Below are 13,397 nucleotides of genomic sequence, written 5' to 3' on the forward strand. Positions count from 1 at the left end.
GTACTATTAATAAACAGTTGCAAATCAAACACAAACTGAACACTGACCCAAACACTCGCAGGAAGAAAAGACGGTTTGCTTCAGAGATGAAAGACTTGCAATAAGGTAATAGTTTACGGCACTAAACTTTCTGAACGGTGTGTATTATAAAATAAATAATTACTTGATGGAAAGTTCAAACACGTCAATGATTATTGTCAAAGCTTTCAAGAGAAGAGAGCAGGCAATACTCGAAGGGTTAACTAGCCCCATTTACACTACAGGAAATTTTTGGCACGGCTCGGATAAAAATGGTACACGTACCAAAAACTATAGCACTGATGCCCTGTTTACACGTCTTTTTTTCTGCCGTGCTAAGCGGCGTGAGAAAATGTTTTGGTACGGTTAAAAGGATCAACATCTTGGGTAGCGTACGCGATTATTCCTTAGGGCGCATGCGGCCAATGGCTTCTTTCATTCAAACATGGCGCGTGAGAAGTATTTGGAGTGTCTACTTCTAAAAAGGCCACACATCTTGTCGCAGGGACGTCGAAAATTAGTCTCTTCCTGTTCTTCTTTCCAGAATAATAGAAAAGGCGTGAAGATGCCAATATGTTCATTGTCATAGCAGCAATGCTGCCTTGTAACTGTCCTATCGCAGGGGCGGATCCAGGGGAGGTGAAATGGGTGAATTTTCACCCCCCTTTTTTTGAGCCCCCCCCCCCCCCCCCCTTTTTTTTTTTTCCTTATCCGTCAAATATTGAAATAATATTTGATTTCTCTAATTGAGGTGGAGAATGTGCATTAGCAATGACTGGTTCTACCAATCAATTTATTCATTTTGAGCCTGTTGAAATGGGGTTGACAGATTTCCCTTTTCTATAATAGATAAAGGGAGGTTCCTTGTATATCTCTCTTAGTAGCGGCTGGTTTTGTATTAAATGCCATTCAGTGTCCATTAGAATATTTTTCAAACATGGCAGTGATGGTTGAAATTGTGTCACGAAGGGTAGAATTTTCTTGTGCACTTTCTGTTTTTGTGTAAGAGCGTTCTTCCTTTCTGCGAAGTTAACTTCGGAGAGGATTTTGTCCACCAGGGCTCTCGATACCAGGCGTGTTTTAAAGCTTTTAATGTTTTTGTCAAACACTACTTTAGAAGCGTATGTCCTCAGAAGTGCCTGCTGGGTGACAGCTGTTGTAGTTTGTGTACTGAAATGTTTTAGTAGGTTTGTAATGTGTGCGCACGTCGAGAATCGATTCTTTCTCGAATCTCTGTCCCTTATAGACTGTTGTATCCAAGAATGTTGTTTCTTATTGTGAGACTTCAGCGGTAAACTTTATGGTAGGGTGGTACGAATTTGCTTGCTCAATGAATTTTCTATTTCTTCTTTGTTTGTATCCCACAAGTAAAATACATCGTCAATGAATCTTCTCCACATTAGTGGTTTGTGAACGCTCTGCCTAAAGATCTCCTTTTCTATAGATGCCATAAAGATGTTGGCAAAAGCTACTGCCATTTTAGTGCCCATGGCAGTTCCGTGTGTTTGGAAGGAGTTCTCCTTCAGTGTAAGGCTGAGCATTTCTCTGAGGAAATTTGTAGCTATAGGAGGGTTATTGGCATGAAAGTTCTCGTATGCGTTGCATACTATAGTGATTCTTTCAGTCCTCCTGTGGGATATTCGTGTAAAGGCTAGTGACATCCATTGAGACTAGAAAAGCGTTTCTAGGCACCCTAGTGCTTTCAATAAACCTTATGAAATGTGTCGTATCTTTTAGAAACGAGTCCTGTATTTGTGCTATTGGCTGAAGTAGTTTGTCTACGAATGATGATAGGCGTTCTGTTGGGCCATCACACCCAGATATGATAGGTCTTGACTTCCGACTAATGTCGGTTTGTGAATTTTTGTGAGGGTATAAAACGCTGGGCTTCGAGGCGGATTTGGTGTTAGGTTAAACCATTTAACCGTCATTTCGTCTATGCACCCTGCTTGATGAAGGGCATTAATGAGGTGTTTAACTCTCTGGGATGTGTCTCTAACCATTGGTTCGTCTAGTCCGTCATTGATTTTGTTTTCTCCGTTCATAACGACGGTTGTTCTGCCTTTATCTGCTTTTTTTAGAATAATTTCTTTGTTGTTAACGTTAATAAGCTCCTTGAGAGCTCTTCGCTGCACAGACCTCAAACACCTCAACCAGGCTTTGGCTCTATAAAAAATTACATTATTACAAAAATTCACCCCCCATTTCAAAATCCTGGATCCGCGCCTGTATCGAGCAACGATTTTGGATGTTAACACGTAATGGTCACTGATTTGAGTTGCTAGAAACAGTATTCAGGGACAAGGAGTGTATTCCTTTACTTCATTTCCTTTCTTAGAGTGACGGTGAGATTTTCTTGGTGACTTGCTTGTTGCAGGGCGCGCCGACTCCGCCATGTTGAATGGAATTACTACACATGCTCCAACAGATGGTGCTGACCACAGTTACGAAGGCCCGTCAGGAAAAAATTGGTTTGGCACGGTCAATCGTTTACACTACACATTTCGTCCGAGCCGGGCCGAGTTTTTGGGAACGCGTACCAATTTCACCCGTGCTCGGACTACCTTTTCAGAAGGGCCGAGCACGGGTGAAATTTTGGGCCGGCAGGGATAAAATTTGGTACGGCAAAATCATTTACATTACAAAATTTACCCGAGCCGAACCTTTTTTTGGGTACGCGTGCCATTTTTATCCGAGCCGTGCCAAAAATTTTCTGTAGTGTAAATGGGGCTTATATTCACAATTCTATTGTTGAGAAAACTAAAGAAAGGATTTTTTTTACCCTTTCTGTCGAAACGCAAGATAAGCAAAGAGCGTTAGCCGCCTTACGGCCCCTCAGCGAAGGTTAGAGCATGATCTCTCACTGACAAAATTAGGACATAAATTACACAAATGGGGAGGGGATAACTGAGAGATCGTTCAGTACAATAAACAGAGTATGTGCTTTTTCCATCTTAACACCAAGCCACCAAATTCGACCCAAGAAATATCACCTAGAACTTAATTCGTCAGGAATTTCCTTAGTGAAGGAAGGACACATGGAAGTACAATCCTCTCATTAAATCTGAAAAATAGACTACACCATGCAAGTACGGTAAGTCATTTTGTTTTATTGCGAGATTTATTTTACTTCTATGTTGTTCTACCAATTTTATTACTTTGTCAACTCTGTCCAAATCTTGCTAAACCAGCCTTGCAGGGTGAGGGAGGGAGGGCTCAACTTCATCTGTATGAATCCATGTTGAGTCAAGTATTTATGATTGACGACTGGCTTGGAAAGTCAAGAAATGTTTTATGGTTCTCAAAAATAATGAATGAATCGCGTTTTATTTACCCCTCGTTTTAGTGTAGAGCGGAATCACTGGCAATCTACCATGGAAATTTGAAACAGTTTAAAAATTAACAGGGGAGGGGTACCCGCGACGTTACCCTTCGCTGGGCAGTTTTCGCCGAAATTTCCGGGTCTTCCGAGAATTTTAGCATTCCATGCAAACGATTGGATGGCTTGTTCTCCATTTAAATGTCACGTCCTAAAATCGTTTTTGATTGGATGAACGTTACCTGTTTTCAGTTTGTCGTGAGCGCAATTGCATCCAGTTGCTAGCACTGGAGCTTTCTTTGCTATCGATTTTTTTTTGGAAGCCTGGAATTTAATTTTTCAATATGTCGAGTGGAAAGGTACTGTACACACACTTTACTGTTTTTATCTTGATTGATGCATCCATCTTCGGATTGTTGCACTTTCTTTTCTTCCCGCAGCATTCACTGCCCTTTCAATGTAATTTGAAACTTCAAGTCGTGGTTTGGGTGAAGCTTGGGTTTTTCACAATGCTACCGCTCTGCAGTTCACCAGCCTCTTTCCTTACAACTCAACATTTCCAGTCCGAGCTGTAATTTGATTTGGCAAATAGCTTATTATAGCAAGGGGACTAATCTACCACAACGTACAGTAAGATATGCAAGTTAGTTTACAGGATGATTTATGGCATATGTTGACAAGGAAACTAAACCGAACTTTGACGGTGCCCAATAAAAAAACCTGACGGGGCAAAAATATTCTTACAATCGGTTGATTTTAACAAAGTATACCAATTTTTACATCTCAGACACCATATCAGGGAGAAAGGCGTTGTTTTGGTGAATACAGATGCCCACAGTGTAACCGCTTGTGGATGAGCGCCAACAGCTGGGCCAACACTGGTCAGCAATGTCAGTCCTGTAACATTTTAGTGTACCCGCACAAGCAGCGTCGCCTAGAAAAACCCGAAGGACTGGACGTTGGAGATACTTCTATTCATCACCCACAGCACCTCTGCGAAAAATGCAAAAGGCTTGGTCACTTCTGTGGAGATCGCTACCGACGCTAAGAAAGGTCGCCTTCATGTTGATGATAAACAGGAATGTTTAACCTTAATGTTTAGTACATTTTCACTTACGGCAAAGGAAGCCAATCGCTGCACAAACTGTTCTACCAGAAAAGACCCTTTAACTGATATTACTAGGAAACTAACTCTCTTTATTGCTTGAAGTGAAATTAATCTATTTAGTATGAGTAATATAGTTGAATGAATATTACAACGTTTATTAAATTAACACAGTGCGACAAAAGACAACCTTGATATCTTTTTCTTGGTTTTTGAAATCATTCGGGTTAGTCGTTGTAGTTGTCTGACTTCCAAGAAGTGTGACCTTCGGTATCAATTCCATGCAGAATATTACGGACTAAACAAAAAGCCTGAGTAAAATATCATCCAGGTGAAATGGAAAGCAAAACATTTTTTTATGTTTCACAGGCATTTCTCACTCGTCCACCGAGAAATATTAAAATGACGGTAAAATATTTTTACTGGATGCTACACACGCGCGATCTGGCAAACCCTCGTGGTTAACCAGCCAGTAACAATGCATTGCACACAATACCTTTTATGATTCTTGTACATGTATGTATAAAAACATAAAGTCCGTTAAAAAAAGAAACGAAATTTACGTTGACAAACATTTTATCTGCTGCTCTATTGTATAGTCAAACCACAATAAATAATAACTACTGAGTAAATGGGTGAAGTATATTGCTTCATTGCTGTCAATTGCCAAGTGATTTCTTTTAATACTGTTAGTCTAGTTCCATATTTTAAAATAACTATGACCTCACAGTGCAAATCCGGGTTTTGCATTAGATACAACTTCTTTAAAAAAGGAAGAAACAGTGCATTCTGTGTATTAGAAATATAAACATTGATATTTCTTGAAATTCCAGCAAAGTAAAGCATTAATTTATAAATAGCCTTTAAAAAGAAGTTGATTGTCATAAATAAGCAACCCAGGGAGATACACAGCTACACAGCCACATGCCACCCCAAGTGATTTAGGGATAATTTTTTTTGGAGCTGTTTTGTTTTGAAAATCGGTTCTTAGATTTTACCATATTGATATGAAGCTTGCTGTGGTTTGGCTTTTGGTTTGAAATTGGGTGTTTCATAAACATGTATCGCTGGTAATTCCTTTTCATCAAGTTTTTAATAAGTAAGAAATATACTAACCATAAAAACTACCCACCCACCCTACCCCCATCAATCAGATCAAAAAAGTCACCTGGATAAATTATTATTGTGACAAAAATTCTCACAGAAGCTTTTCCTAGAAATTATTTTTTCTTTTTCGTCATGACGGACATATAAAATCATAATTTGAATTGAACTACAAGCTAAGCCAAATTAAAGAAAAATAATTTACCAACAATAGACCACATTCTTATTTATCAACTGAGGCTCATCTGGGGGCATAATTATCATAGATAAATAAAAACCACCATATTTCCTGAATAATTTGAGCCCCAACCTAAAAAGAAAACTGAGACAGTCACCAAGCACTCACCAACCAAACAATGTTAGTAATAGAACATGAAGTAAGGGACAGGTGTATCCAACCCGGAGGAGCAACGTGACGTACACGCTCATCCCAGTAATGGGGAGAATTGGTGAAAATACAAAGATGGTCTATTCACCTATGGTTGATATATCCAGACAAACCATTAATGACGCTCCAGGTTGTATAATTATTAGTAAGAATAAGAAACCGTCTTGAATCCAAGTTGTTACCTTCCACTGTATTAAAGAAAAATGTAGCACAGTTTCTAGTTTAGCCGATGTCCTCCATGTGGTACACAAAAGTGTAGACAGTGTTAACATTGTACACAACATTTTCAATTGGTTCTTTAAGATACACAGGTCATCCTGAATCCAAGGTAAGAACTTGGTTCTTTTCTTGATGGTCCATAAATGCATTTGGAGGTTTCCATTAGCTGCAACCCAAGACATCTAGGCTATAGACTATAACCCTTCCAAAGAGATCGGTACTACTTGCAAATACAATCTTTAAAACTTTCATTCTGCTTGTACTATTGACAGGGAAAATCTAGAAAAAATAACTGTTAAGGAGTCAACCAGGTTTTTTTTGCAATATTTATAAGGTTTTCCTATATAAAGGCCATTCTCACCTTTAGCCACTAATACCAGAATAAACAGTTGACAAACCACAACTTACGCGAAAGCCTACAAGCAAGCTCTCTATTATAAGTCAGCCACAAGAGTATATAGTGTGTGTGGCTCGAGCTATATCCTTGCGTGGCTGACCTAATAGAGGGCTTGCTTGCAGGCTACTTATATGTATCTTTCTTGAGACCATAACAAGGAACATTAGCTCAGTGCATGTCTCAGTATAAACTGATACATGCATGTTATGTTGCTCAAGTGACATTTTGGTTTGATGACATTTTAAAGTACATGATACCCAATTCAACAATGCACAATGTCTGAAAGGTGTGAAGTGAAAAAAGGTCTTGCCCCATTTACAGCAGAATGTCTTGCTTGAATGTTGGTGCAATACTCACAACTATATTCTCCGAGCTACTATCATTGTAATAATTGTAATTTAAATGTAAATGGACCTACATTTTTTAAACCAATGACAATTGCTCAGCATTTTTGTTCTCCTACAATTGGAGATTATTTGAATTAAACATACAGAGAAGAATGGTAATTAAAAGTTTAAAAACTGCTCAAAGGATACTTGCAGAGTGTTAGAATCATCAGGGTAAAATTCAAAGAATGGTGCTAAACTGCTTGAGGATGGACCACCCTCAACACAGCATTCCTTCCCAACAAATCCACCTTGAAATTGAATTTGAATTTCCTTTACCTGAGATTCTTGAGGAAATTCAAGGATAACAAATTGAGGTAAACCCTGTAAGAAAAATCAACACAGTACATACATGTTACATTCATATATACATTCTTTTGCTGAGATAAAATGCCACATGCAAACAACTTGCTCAACAAAATCCTTTGAACTTAAACTTGGGAAACAAAAGTTTTAACTTATTGTGCTTGGTTTCAAATATAAACACCCTTGGCTATTATAATCATTTATTTTACAGAAGGATTATTGCATAGCAGAGCTGATAAACATCTAGCCTCTTGTACATGACACAGCTTTTAACAAAAACACATACTTACATGTAACAAATGAGAGATCATCGCAGTTACGCATTTAAGCAATTGCGAAAAAAAAAGCCTGAAATGACTTGACCGGGATCCAAACCCATGATCTCTAAAATACTAGTGAAATGCATGTATCCATAGATGTGAAGAGATGGAAGTGAAATATATGAATTTCATAGATTTAAAGTGTGGATGGGTATATATTTATCAATTCACAAAATGACCAACTCCCAGCTGGCTTGATAGGTCAATAATATAATTGGTAGGGCACTGCACCGGTATCGCAGAGGTCATGGGTTCAAATCCTATTCAAGCATGAATTTTTTTCAGGCTTTCTTTTCGCAGCTGCTCAAGTTGTTTACATAACTGGGATGGTCTCTCATTTATTCATTTTAATTCTTTCATCCCAGTTCAAATGTGTAAATTTCATATATTTTGCTTCCAAAAACAGTCAAACCTCCCGGGAGGTGGTCGCTTACAAGAAGTCAGACCAGAGAGATATCTAATATTTTAAAAGTCATTAGCCTGTGGAAGTTTTTAGGGCAAAAATACACATAAAATCTACAAGAGAGCTACCCTTGTCTAATATCCATCCACTAACAGTAAATAACAAGGGCTACTTAGTGGTGAAGGTCTAATGTAATTTGGATTTAAAATCATCATACCACAACACAACAGTTCAATGCATTTGGTAAGGAGACCGTAGACGTCACTTAGGTTGTGATTTATGCATACAAGTACACTGCATTCACAACTTAGGTACAGAAATTATGCTGACTTGTATGGCATTACGTTATCTAATATATTTGGAAGCTGTCGTGAGGTGGGATCGTGTGTCAACTGGTTGCTTACTGGAGAGTTTCCATCCATTGGACACAGTCGCTTACAAGAGGTGTCAAATGAAGTGACTTATTTTTACCCTATACCTTCAGAGGTGCCTTCAGAGGTGTCTCGCGTCCAAGCGATGTAGCCCGTCCAGTTTAAACTGTAGATACCTGAACCCTTATATCAAATTAAAGATTATAGAGCTGGCTATCACACTAAACCAAGAATTTTGAAATAAAATGAATTGCCGAATTTTTAGCGCTGTTTTCTCAAATCAATTTTTTCACTTGGAAGAGCCACTTCAAAGAGCTAAAACTCAAAAGGAATTTGTTCGTTTGCCTTCAAATTTGGACAGTAGCTAGTTTAACTTATAAACAACAAAAAACTGTCTGCGAATTTTTTCTTTCGAAATATTTTTTCTCCAAGAGTGATTTTTGTACGATCACTCCACATTTTTTTCATCCTATTTCGAAAATGCTCTATAACTTTTCATTGCGATTGAATATGGCAAAACGCCGACACATTTTTTTAGCCCTTTGGGTCCGGAAACTGAGGAGCAAATTAAATTAGCGGAAAACAAAATTCGCTTTGACTTGTAGCTTTCAAAAGGTGATTCGGACGCTCGCATTTAGAGGTCGTGAAAAATTCGACAACTCATTTTATTTCAAACTTTTTAGTATAGTTTGATAGCCAGCTCTATAAGCTTTAATTTGATATAGGGGTTTAGGTATTTACAGTATAAACTGGACGTGCTACATCGCTTAAACACGAGACACCTCTGAAGGTATAGGGTAACCTTAACTGAGAAAATTTTGGTATTTTGATAAAGTGGTCACATATGGGAGGTGGTCTCTCATGAGATGTGGTGACATAGGAAGGTTCGACTGTAGTAGTATGTAGCATGAGAGAGCATGCATGGATTGTGAAGGACAAAATGTTGGTGTTACAGTCAGCTGAAAAATTACACTCCGTTGATCAAAGTTTTGTCAATAAATGGTTTTCTTTAGCCACTGAAAGTTACTATGATCATTGTTATAATAGTCACATTGAGAAACACAAAGAAAAAATTTTGCCAAACCTTTCTAATAAATTGAAAAATACCATAAATCTGAAATACAATGGTCTTCATGCCTTTAACTCTCCTTAACTTGCAAAGATAAGGATTTTTTTTGTTTGAACAATATTCAGCCCTTACAATATTATGATGTCCATGACCATGGTTCTTTGAGTGTGCAGAAAAATTGGGACAAGAGCGACAACAATAGAGAAAAACAGGGAGGGGGGAGAGGAGAGAGAAGAAACACTTGCCCACAAACCTCACGATTTTGGAAAACCAGGGTTTCTGATTGGTGTGGTATGATACCGTTAATTGACATCCACAGATCAAAGTGTAAAGTGTTTTCTCACTGGTGTCATTTATTGTGATAAAATGTTCAGAAGAGATTAAGAAGGCCTCAGTGTATGCTTTAGGTTTTAGTCATCAACTGCAAGATTAACAGAGGCACTCAATACATCAGCTGCTGAAAAGAATTTAATCTTCCAAGTGCTGGCAATGGTAAAAGAACATGCCTGTGCTTTAGTAATTTGCCCACACCAAAATATTGTTCAAGACTAGATTCTAGAGGTGACCTTGATGGGAATACTGCAGGCTCACTGCCTATTAAAATGTGATGTCGAGAGTGGCCATATCATGTTGCTGTTGCCCTGTTGCCCTGTTGCCTTTTGAAGAAGGAGGATACAAAACTTCACTAAAATTTAGCCACAATAGTCATCACGTTGCAAGCACCAGAAAAAGGAAAAGTTTGAATCCCCAAAGAGAACTGAACCATGGAGAGCTAAGTCCTTTACTACGCTCATATATGATTTGCGTGCTACATACTGATAGAATAGGTAATGTTCAAAGTGTCTTGTGTAGTGATAAATAAAGAGAAATGGTTAATTTCAAGCCCATAGCATGATGAATATTGCATCTTCCTCATTTCACTAACAAGCACACTCAATCTGAAAAGAGCTCACCATTTTCAATTATGTTGAGACCAACCTTACCGTAGATATCGTCAATAATTTTACCTGAAAAAGTCCTTTCTTTTTGATGGTCAGAAAAGATTTTCAGATGAAATAAAGTAAATCCTGGCTTTCCTAGCTATGTAACAGATCCAAATTTTACCTTGAAATTACGAAAGTGAAACCTAGGAAAAGTCACTTCGATTTACCATGGTTGAAGCCTTCAATGTCAAAATGCTCCTTGAGTTTGCACTTTGTTGAAGGTTAACAATACAACCTTTGGGTATGGCTGGGACCATGACTGAGTTTTTCTCAGATTTCCCTGTGAGTTGTGTGCTCTGTGTAGAACCAGATACAAGTCCAAAACAAGCTCACCTGATCAGAGTTCCAGCATGTGTCCTCATTTTTATCAAACATGAACTTCTTTCCATATTGACTGGAATCACGATTTAAAACTGAGCTGACTCTAGACAATAAGTAAGAAGCAAAAAAGAAAAATACACTCAATTCTCCTAACATTAGTACAAAGTCATTCTTTTTGTATGATTTTCTTGGCTTTTCTCTGTATACTACTATGTTTAGTACGGTATACATACAGTACTGCTCAAAAGTAAGTTACCCCCCTACCGCGAGATAAGACTCTCGTCTCAAGAGACGAGAATTGCGTCTCGAGAGACTCATTTTGAGAGATGAAACACGTGTCTTGTGAGAGGCTGAAAAGACTGTAAGTACTAAGGCTTGACTTTTTCGCAAGAGTTTTGCGATAATATCAAGTTGAGTGTCAGTGTTGTTGATACAACACGACACCCTTTTCACGCAGCAAGCTGAATTTATGGAGTTCGATCGCAAGCTTATCGATCATGAACTTGCATGTGATTTACATGCTTGCATGCACTGAGGAGGAGACGTGAATGTCTGTCTTAAAAAACCTAATAGCCACTTACTTTTGAATAATGGGTTGTGGCTTTAACATTTATAGAGAAACAATGCAAGCATAAGTGTCAATCGAGCGACGGACTTGCGGGTAATTGATAATCGCAAATACTTTATGAAATAAAAGGACAATCAACACAACAAAATTTTCAAAAAAGAAAGCTTGTTTCCCCATGGGCAAATCTTGTGATAAACATCTCCAAAGCCTCTTTGTGTTAGAAAAAATGTTCCCTGGTGGGCTTTGCTGAATCATGAGACATGTAGCAAACTCCGCTATCGATAAACAACACACCTCTTTGTCAGGCTATTAAATATTATTGATCGATCAACTTGGTTGTTAACTAGTCAAATTGTTTTGGTGGTATTAAACACATGCAAGTTCAATGCGTATGAAGGCAAAATCGCAATGCTTTGCAAATGAAACTTTCCGATCAAAATCTCCAGTTTTGAAGGTTGAGATGTAAGCGCGGCATTTTCCCACCTTTGGCATTTTCGCGTTGCTGACATGCAAAGTCAGTGCGAGTTTGCTTAGCGCATCGCTTTGCAAACTCGTCATTAAATGAAACCTTTGAAGTGACTGAAGACATGATTTTTGTAAAATAAATCATCTCTTACATTGTGCGCAAATCGAAACTCTGAATTGAATGAACTAAAAAAAGGCAAAATTATTTCAAATCACATCAGCTCATATGATGCAAACATACATGTATGACAAAAACATCTACTCTTGGCATGGGCCATTTTAAAAATGGCACAGATAAATGCATCACGAGACAAGTGTTTTTCTTCTCCAAGAAACGTTAGTTCGGCAGTATTCCAAAATTTCCGCTTTAGTGATTGTTGCAAGACGAGAGTCTTGTTGCTAGAAATGAGAATCTTGTATTGAGAGACGCGACTCTCATCTTGCGAGAAATGAGACGAGACTGGTAACTTACTTTTGAGCGGTACTGTAAGCCTCATCTCAACTTTTCTCAATACATTGGTACTGAGTTTTTTTATCACATAAGTCTTGTCTTCTCTGTTTCTCAGTTCGTGCAGGGTTACAATGTAGTTGAGGTCTTGTGATGTTCGTTAATACCATGTTGATACAGTGTAAGACTTGTTAACATTTCTCCTTGTCAACTTGTATTCTGAATGTTTTCAATATATTAGATGGATAAGCCTTGTCCTCTTGACTCTACACCCATACACTTATTTTGGACATGGCACACACTACACAGTAGACTGCAGGTAGCTTTCTTTAAAGTATCCAGTGCTTTTTATTGACGAGCTTGGGTGGTTATTCAAAAAGGACTGCACGTAATATTATATTGGGACTTTTTGGACAAGGACTTATTGTCTATCAGGAGATGAGCTTCAAGGACTCACCAATGACTATCTGTAGCATAATTACTGTATATACATCAAACTTTTATTTATAACACATGATGATGTCGGCTTAGTCTACAGCTATTATTTGGCTTGTCACAAAATCCTTCTCTCTACTAACCAAGCCCACAAGTACAGGTCAATGGTGTACTGGTATATGACCAAGATTGTTAGCGTGCCCAAGACCTGAATTGACTTTTTAGTATGGGGTTAGGGCCAGGACACCCTGCTTAACTTGTTTATATACAATTATCACAGTGACCTGTGACCTATAAAAGAAACCTGCCGCAAGAGTCAAAGGATTCCAATATTATTGTGGACTCGTGGTAATCTTGATCATGACGTGAAAATAGGTGGGTTGTATACATTGACTGGTGAACTAGAGAAAACCCTAACTGCAAGCCTGCAAAACGTTTGTCTTAGCAGGCCACTCTGGTTACCCCACTTCCTTCCACAGGCCTTTATCTTTAGCTTTTGAGCCTAAAGGTCGTGGCAGAACTTTGCGAGCAGAATTCTTGCATAATAAAGTTGCCACTGAGCAATGTTATAAAAGTTTCTTTAAGGGGACTATTCAAATAATATATGGCCTACAGTTACCTAGTAGTTACCTACCTGGATCTTGTATTTTCCGTCACTAAAGAAACAATTTTTACACCTTGACTTTTCTCCTCGTCCGCCATTTTTACGAGAAAAACACCGAATATGGTCATGTTTACCAAATACAGAAAGCTGGTCGCTCGTTTCCAGTTC

At 38.3% G+C, this 13,397-nt stretch overlaps 2 protein-coding genes across 2 annotated transcripts; one reads left to right on the forward strand and one right to left on the reverse strand.

Moving 5' to 3' along the window:
* The first annotated feature begins 3,113 nt into the window (after nt 1-3,113).
* LOC146477098 (zinc finger CCHC domain-containing protein 24-like) lies at nt 3,114-4,995 on the forward strand. The gene is made up of 2 exons (XM_085114070.1): nt 3,114-3,696; nt 4,125-4,995. The coding sequence occupies exons 1-2, from the start codon at nt 3,682-3,684 to the stop codon at nt 4,383-4,385; spliced, it is 276 nt and encodes a 91-aa protein (XP_084970196.1). The 5' UTR covers nt 3,114-3,681; the 3' UTR covers nt 4,386-4,995.
* A 75-nt stretch (nt 4,996-5,070) lies between these two features.
* On the reverse strand, nt 5,071-13,333 carry LOC146477099 (nuclear receptor 2C2-associated protein-like). Its single transcript, XM_085114069.1, has 4 exons — nt 13,260-13,333; nt 10,722-10,812; nt 7,087-7,260; nt 5,071-6,432 (listed from the first exon to the last, which is right to left on the reverse strand). The coding sequence occupies exons 1-4, from the start codon at nt 13,325-13,327 to the stop codon at nt 6,316-6,318; spliced, it is 450 nt and encodes a 149-aa protein (XP_084970195.1). The 5' UTR covers nt 13,328-13,333; the 3' UTR covers nt 5,071-6,315.
* Nucleotides 13,334-13,397: the final 64 nt, after the last annotated feature.

The sequence above is a fragment of the Pavona decussata genome, unplaced genomic scaffold (assembly GCF_977016875.1).
Source record: "Pavona decussata unplaced genomic scaffold, jaPavDecu1.1 SCAFFOLD_72, whole genome shotgun sequence".
NCBI classification, from domain to species: domain Eukaryota; kingdom Metazoa; phylum Cnidaria; class Anthozoa; order Scleractinia; family Agariciidae; genus Pavona; species Pavona decussata.